The 8026-nt window shown below is 36.1% G+C and overlaps 1 protein-coding gene across 1 annotated transcript; it reads right to left on the bottom strand.

Moving 5' to 3' along the window:
• Positions 1–1244: 1244 nt before the first annotated feature.
• Positions 1245–2620, bottom strand: LOC107701084 (CD209 antigen-like protein C). Its single transcript, XM_016503017.1, has 5 exons — positions 2527–2620; positions 2032–2430; positions 1808–1935; positions 1612–1718; positions 1245–1500 (listed from the first exon to the last, which is right to left on the bottom strand). Exons 1-5 carry the CDS (start codon positions 2618–2620, stop codon positions 1371–1373), a joined length of 858 nt encoding a protein of 285 aa, XP_016358503.1. The 3' UTR covers positions 1245–1370.
• Between the last annotated feature and the right edge of the window lie 5406 nt (positions 2621–8026).

The following is an 8026-nucleotide window of genomic DNA, read 5'->3' as shown; positions in this document are numbered from 1 at the left end:
AAAAAACTCTCTTGATATTTTAAGAACAATTACAGAAGAATAAAATAAAGCATATTTCATTACCTTTTGAAACTTAAAAGAGTTCAATTTGAGCAGATGATTTTACCATCACTGTCATCGTCAGAGCGCACTTCCACAATATATTCAGCATCTGCCTCATATTCACGATCTCAACCATATTCTCAAAACTATCGTTTTCAATGACTTCATATTCAATATTTTGATCACTGCCATCTTATTCACCACATCCAGCATCAAATGACAGTGACATTTATATTTCATTGCGTATAGTAATTGCTCTGCAGTAAAGCCATTCAAACCACTTACATTTTTGCTGATGATATTCGTTTGTGTTATGCCTGCGGTAATTATGAGTGAAACATCACGTCATCATTGTGTATCAAACAGTGCCACCTTGTGGAAAAAAATATGCATTGCACATATTGCATCATCAGATATGTAAATATAGTTGCGCAGGAAAAAATACTTACACATTTACATACCACGGGTCTCTAGAGACCCTATACACTTTTTACAAAAAATTAATCAGAAAACTGGCATTCTTTTATATTTTACAATTTTTGTTGTTGTTATATTGTTTATAATTAATAGATTGAGGAATACTAAGAAAGTTGATGTCTAACATAGAGAATGATGTCCTGGGTCGCTAAAGACCCGAGGTATGCATTTAAGGGTTAAAAGGTGAAATGTTGACTCAAAAAAAGTTTCAAAATGTGATCATCTTGTGAGCTTCAGTGAAGTTAACCAGGAAACAAAGTTGTGTTGCTTACTGAGATATGAGTCTTCATCTCATTTGAGTGTAAATGATTTGTAACACATTTCAAAACTACTTTTTTTCAGTATATTTGGAAGAGTGCACATTTAAGAAAAACGTTTTGCATGCTTCGCTAAAAAGACTTTATAAAACAGGGAAACTATTAAAGGGTTAGTTCACCCAAAAATGATAATTAGCTTGTGTTTTACTCACCCTCGAAGCATCCTAGGTGTATATGACTTTCTTCTTTCAGACGAATCCAATTAATAAATGATATTTGCATAAAACAAACATTGAAACAGTTTGTTTGCTGTGTTTTTCCTTCAGTCATAGCTTTATTTATTTTTTTCATATTTTTCAAAAACATCTATAATAAAAGTTGAAGAAAAATTACAAAAGACAAAGAATACTGCCAGCAGTTGCTTCATTCTAAGTGTGTATTTGATTTTGTCGTGCTCACTCCCAAGCACTTTCACTTCACTTTGGTGTTGTAAATGATTCTACTCTGTATGCAAAAAAAAAAAAAAAAAAAACTTCTGTTCTAGCAGTTGCAGTTCCTTTAAAAATAGCTAGGGGAAAGATGTGCCTTTATGACTTATTTTAAACTGCTCTTTTCACAGATCCATAGAAAAAGATCACTACATGGATAATCAGCCCATCCTGGTGAATAAGTTAGAGCACAGTTCTCTCTTCTTCCTCCATTGGGCTCTCGAGGATCCCAGAAACTGAAAATACAGATCAGCATTAGATGTTCAGTTCTGCTTTCTGTGTGATATGATACTGACTGTGAGAATAATTTATTAGAAAATAATCAGTTCAATTCAGTGATTTCTCACCTAGAGGTCATGTTGGTGCCATCAACCCATTTCCATCTGCCCTCCACATCACTGTCAGTCAGACCAATCCAGACATTAGCATTAGCAGATATTTTCTTCACAAAATCCTGAGAAAATGAAACAATGACAAATCTTTATGTTAAAGTAATGATTTTTTTTCCCTATCGACTATAGTTACAAAATTAGTTTCACTCACCTGTTCCTCTCTGTTGTTTATGATGATCAGATCTGCTCTTCTCTCTGTGCAGCATCTTCTGCTCTCAGCCCAGTTCTTCCACTCAGAGGAAATGAAGTAAAGACTAGATTGATAGTTAATCCATCCATCTGTAAACACAACCAGTTCAACTATTAGCACTTTATTCCCATTACACTGATCTCCCAATAAGTGGTTGTTTTAGTTTTAATATAGTTCATAATTACCCTTTTCATTAATACTTTTCAACAGTTCATTTTTCTCCTGAGGTGGTCGGTATATTTGTTTAATCAGGTCACAGTTACTTGATAATAATCCATCTCTCTCTTTTGTCAGCTGCGTGTTCTTGTTTACTAGCTGGTGTCTCGCCTCTGTGAGGTTGGTGATCGTAGTTAGTAGTTGGTCTGTCTTTTCTGTGAGTTCTGTATTCCTGGTTAGTAACTGGTCTCTCTCTTCTGTGAGGTTGGTGATCTTGGTAAGTAGCTCTTTTCTCTCTTCTGTGTAGTTTGTGTTCTTTGTATGGATCTGGACACACAGCACTATGACTGCAGTCAGCAGAAGAACACACAACAGCACCAAACACACTGCAGCTGTTCTGTAGCTTCTGATCTTCACACAATCACTTCCTGAAGATAAATGTTTCTTAAACACTCATATAACTCAAATGTGTGTGTTATATGTGTGACAAATATGTGTTGTTATAATGAAATGAGTCTTGGTACCTGTGTGTTGAGGTGTTTGGTGTCTCCTGGTGTTCTCTTTTGCTGTCCTGAAATCATGAATGTTTACAGGAACTGCATTAGCATAGAGGTTCATCTTCAAGATGTATTCAGTCTGATGGTGGTAAATGTGAGGTTATTAGACGTTGTTGCTTCAAGTGGGCTGCACTGCTCTGAACTTTTGCTTTGAGCCTTTACTTTTATAAGGCACCTCTGTGGTTATGAACACGTGGTATCCTAGTAAGATGCTTTTTTGTAAGCTTTTTCTCTTGTACTCATTTACTGCAGTTCATAATGAAATGCACTGTAGTTACTCTTCATATAACTGTGCTCCTTCACTACAGTTACAATCTTTGTATAAAAACAGATTGGTTGAGAACTAGTTGCTTTTGGTCGCATGAATAAGCACTTCTCAGATGCTGATGCTGCAAATGTCACCAATGCCACAAGTCACACTGTAACACACTGTTACACCTATCAGAAGAACACCGTGCTTCTGCAATAAACAACTATATAAATTAAGTTACTTCTAATTTTTATTTATTTATTTATTATTATTTTTAATTACAAAAGATATTATCAGCTGAATAAGAGGAAATGTTGGATCGGAAAAAAGAACATTTCCTGCCCTGGGTTGATACAGTGAGCACTTACATGTCAGATATTTCCTACAAACTACTTGATTTAAAATACTGATATTAGTTTTCATCTTCTGTGAGTGTAACATATTTTCAAAGTACTCTTAATTTCTTTAGGGGTAAAACATTTGTATGTGGATGAAATTACAAATAATGTGTCTTTAAGGAAAGCTTTTGACATGCTGTACAAAAAACACTTTAGAAGAAGTGAAACTAATAAGTGGTTTCTCTTACTAAGAGACATTTCTTCACATGAGACATCTTTATTGTATCACAGCATATTGGCATGATCATGTCACAAGGCCCTTATAATGTGATTAAAATGTGTTAGTAGCTGTTATAATAAAATCAGTACATGTGTGTTGGGCTGCTTGGTGTTTGAGTCTCTTCCTGACAACATGACTGTTTATAGGATCGGCATTAGCATAGATCTTCATCTCTTTGTCATCTTCTCTTGAACTTCATCTTTTTTTTTTTTCTCCACCCTGGGTTGATAAAATGAGTATTTACATGTCAGTCAGACCTTTTGTGCCCTTTAAGCTATTAAGCTACTGATGTGTGGAGTCGTCATATCATAAGAGATCACATCATCTCAATGTTTTTCTATTTGCATTCATATTTACATTTATGCATTTGGTATACACTTTAATCCAAAGCGACTTACACTGCATTCAATACAGATAGATAGATAGAAAGTACATTATTTGGTAAAATTTGTTCTACTAAGGGAAGTGTTCTGGTTTTGAGCTTTTGCAGCTGTGGTCAGGAACATGTGATATCCTGTGCCGACATAAAAAAAATCTTGAGCTCAACCTTCATTTTTACCCCTATTATGAAGTTACTGTACTCTGCCTTTGCATTATCTGCAAAAAAGTGAGATGTCACGCCAAAGCAAAAGGCAGTAACTTCCACATTATTAATATTTGGTTGCTGATCACCATTTACAAAATCATTATAGTAACACCTGTATAAAATCTAGTGATCATGGGCTTATCATTCCTTTTCCTTTTAGTTTCCTACAGCTATTAGGACCTTTTCGTTTTACTTTTACCTTATTTTAGTTTGTTTGACCATCACCATCTTCCCTCTCAGTATAGGATTATAGCAGTCCTAGCAACTGTCATATCCTTAATGAGCCATACAGGTTACTAGTGATCCTAATATCATAGGCTATAACATATAGTAATGTGACTGTATTAATTGTTTTTCTGACTGTAACAACCATACAAAAAGTTAAACATGTGAATGGATACCGTTTTGAATTTATTTGCAATGTTCACTAACGTAAAAGAATGCAAGATATAGCCTAATTGCTTTTGCATCGAATTGAATGAAAATAGCCTAACCTAAGAAAACGACTTGTGGGTTAATGTGAATGCCAGCAAGTAGGAATAATGCTCAGAATGCTTGTGGATTAAACATCTCCAATGACATTCATTGCCATGGATTTTATTGAGTTACAAGGAAAGGTAGGATATGGATTTAATTGTGAACTGTTACTGATTTTATGTGTGATACATGCTATACTGTCACTGCATTCGAGTCCACACTCGTGCAACTAGAAGTGGGCAGCCTCAGACTGACAGGCTGGCACAGAGTGAATAATCTGCATTATAAAAAGTAAAAAAAAACTTTAAAGATTATTTACGATTACTTATTGTTGCCAAGTTATCTTGTCTTTGCTTGTTTACAGTGCTTTGTGAACAGTTTGGTAGATTGCAATCTATCTAATTCCTTTGTCTAATGAAGTGCTTCAGTGACAGATGAATGAAAGTACACAAGATACACTGTAATTTAAACATGACAGACTTTAATGGACAGTAAAACAAAAGCAGAATACCGTATAACTCCAGACCGGCACAGTAACTTCATACTGACGCCTGGATAGACAAAGGCAGAGCACTGTAACTCGATTTGAGCGTTCCAAAACAACGTCAAAGAGCGGTAACTGGTGTTATACGGTGTATATTTAGCTTACAAAAAATAAAAACAAGTACAATTTTATTGTATTTTTTTACCTGTTTCCTATTAGTGAATACATTACAGATTTTATTTTAAGATGTTTTTCTCTCACATATCCATTTAAAATCTTCTTCACATGAATAGTCACGCCACCCTGATGAAGAAGTCACAACACAGTTCTTCTTCACTGTCTCCATTTGGCTCTCCAGGCTTACAGAAGCTGAAACTGCAGATCAGCATTAGATGTTCAGTGCTGCTTTCTGTGTGATATGATACAGAATTTGAGAATCTTTTTATTACATAATAGTCAGTTCAGTCAGGACCACTTTCGTCAAAGAATATTTATTACAATAAAGCATAATGTTGGTGGAATGGTTCTGTTCTGGGCGAACTCCACACGCCCGTCCATGCAGCCATGCCTAAACATAGCGGGGAGAGCAGCAAATCAAACCCCCTTGGGGTAACAGAACAGATCCAGTAATCATGCATCCATGAAACAATTCACAATTTAACATGAGTTGTAGTAAACATCCAGATACATAGAGGATGATTGCCATGTACTCAAACACCTCACATATCAGATTTAAATACATAAATCCCGGCTAGGAGGAGTTTGGAATGGAGGAGGGAGTTAGAAGTGGCGTGCAGCCAAGCAGTAGAAGAGGGGCTGAATGAATAGGATTTAAATAGACCGCTGTAATAGGTGTCGAATCTGGATTGGTACACGTCAGGAACAGCTGATCGTCAGCTGATGCGAGCTTGACTGACGTGGCCTGCCTGAACTAACGTGATGCTCGATTTTAATTCAGTGATTTCTCACCCAGAGGTCAGTGTGCTGCCATCAACCCATTTCCATCTGCCCTCCACATCACTGCCAGTCAGACCAATCCAGAATTCACCATAATTTTCAAAAAACTCCTAATTAAAGAATATAAGTGAAATAAGGTTTTAATATGTTAACTAAGATATTTTGAATCAATGTTTTACTCACTTTTTGTTCTTTGCTGTTTATAATCATCAAATCTGCTCTTCTCTTCGAACAGTCTTGTTTGCTGTCATTCCAGCTCTTCTTTGTAGAGGAAATGTAGTATAAACCGGATTGATAGTGCATCCATCCATCTGGTAACACAACCAGTTTAGTTACAAGCTCTTTGTTTTCATCCACACTGAACTGAAGCTTACCAATAACAGCTTGTATGCACAACACACATGTTGCATCTTTTTAATATTGAATATTTGTGTAGCTTTAGTGTAGTTCAAGATTACCCATTTCTTGAAGTAGTTTTTTTTCCTCAGTCATTTCGTTATTGGCATTCACTAATACATCCTTCATATTTAAACGGTCTTGGAACTCGGCAATTAGCTAATTTCTTGTTTTATTTAAGATTACCTCACTGTCTTCATACTGGTAAGTCTTAGTTCTGTGTTATATGAGCAGAAAAATAATCACCTCCAGCAGAAGAACACACTGCAGCACCAAATACACCGTAGTTTTTTTGTGTCTTTTGGTCCTCACAGAATCACTTCCTGAAAATGACGGATATGAAGATAACTGTTTCTTAATTAATCACATGACTAAAATGTGTTTGTTAGTTATTGTTATAATGAAATGAGTCTTAGTACCTGTGTTGTTCTTCTTGCACATTTTCGGTCTTTTAGAGTAAAATCGTTAAAGTTGCTGGTGTGTGGACTGCATCGCTGTGTACTAATACTTTGAGATGCTGAATGTTAACTACACCGCTGTGACCGCACTGAGCACTCATTTCCTGTTTGTTTAAATGATACATATCTCCAAACACACACACCAGAAGTTTTTTTGTAGACTGCTAGAAAAACTATGTCGTTTACCCTTTAATTGCATTTACATTTTCTGATTGAAATGCATTATTTAGTGATAGTTCACCCAAAAATGAAAATTCTGTCATTAATTACTCACCCTCATGTCGTTCAAAACCCATAAGACCTTCGTTCATCTTCAGAACACAAATTAACACAAATAAAATTTAATGAAGCTACAAGTATAATTTTTGTATGCAAAGAAAACAAAAATAATGACTTTATTCAACAATTTCTTCTCTTCCATGTGGTGCTGCTGACGCAGGAGCCGGTGTTCATGGCATAGAACGCCCATCTCTCAAAAAATTTCAAGTCATCCTTTCTGTCGAAATCTTCAGATATGTTTACGAAGACTGTTTTATTCTGCTTGTAAACAAGGTGCAGCGCATCAGGGTTCTATGTCAGAACGCCGGCTCCTGGGTCAGCTCTCGGATTTCATCAAAAATATCTTAATTTTTGTTCCAAAGATGAACAAAGGTCTTACGGGTTTGGAACGACATGAGGGTGACTAATTAATGACAGAATTTCCCTTTTGGGTGAACCAACACTTTAAATGTGAATTGTTAAAGGGGTCATATGATGAGATTTCAATTTTTCCTTTCTCTTTGGAGTGTTACAAGCTCTTGGTGCATAAAGAAGATCTGTAAAGTTGCAAAGACTAAAGTCTCAAATCCAAAGACATATTCTTTATAAAAGTTAAGAGTCAGCCACGCCTACCTAAAATGGCTCGTTCTAAAGTGTAGAGTAGGGCTTGTTGTTTGTCATTTCTCCGATCACAAATGCAGACATGGTTTTATGTTTATACAGCGCGATACAACGCAACGCATAAAAAGACAGTATAAGTCATTATAATCCATAATTATGTCCCCACTGGATGCAACGAATGCCTCGTAAATAATGGGTTATCATGTTTTGGAATCATCGCTCCGGCCGGACAGGGCATCATCACAGTTTGGTGAGGGGCGTAATATTTCCGTCACACGCTTGAGGTATTCGGCCAATCATAGCGCACTGGATAGCTGGCCAATCACAGCACACCTTGCTTTTCAGACCTATGAGCTTTGATT

The sequence above is a fragment of the Sinocyclocheilus anshuiensis genome, unplaced genomic scaffold, assembly GCF_001515605.1.
Source record: "Sinocyclocheilus anshuiensis isolate Anshui unplaced genomic scaffold, SAMN03320099.WGS_v1.1 scaffold907, whole genome shotgun sequence".
NCBI classification, from domain to species: Eukaryota; Metazoa; Chordata; class Actinopteri; order Cypriniformes; family Cyprinidae; genus Sinocyclocheilus; species Sinocyclocheilus anshuiensis.
The sequence above is the reverse complement of the archived record's forward strand: the minus strand, read 5'-3'. Positions and strand labels throughout refer to the sequence as shown.

Coding starts and splice junctions, on each gene's coding strand:
- LOC107701084 (XM_016503017.1), bottom strand. CDS start 2,620: ATGAACCTCTATGCTAATGCAGTTCCTGTAAACATTCATGATTTCAGG. Junction 1,936..2,031: donor GAAAAGTATTAATGAAAAGG/GTAATTATGAAC, acceptor TTGTGTTTACAG/ATGGATGGATTAACTATCAA. Junction 1,501..1,611: donor GGCACCAACATGACCTCTAG/GTGAGAAATCAC, acceptor CTGTATTTTCAG/TTTCTGGGATCCTCGAGAGC.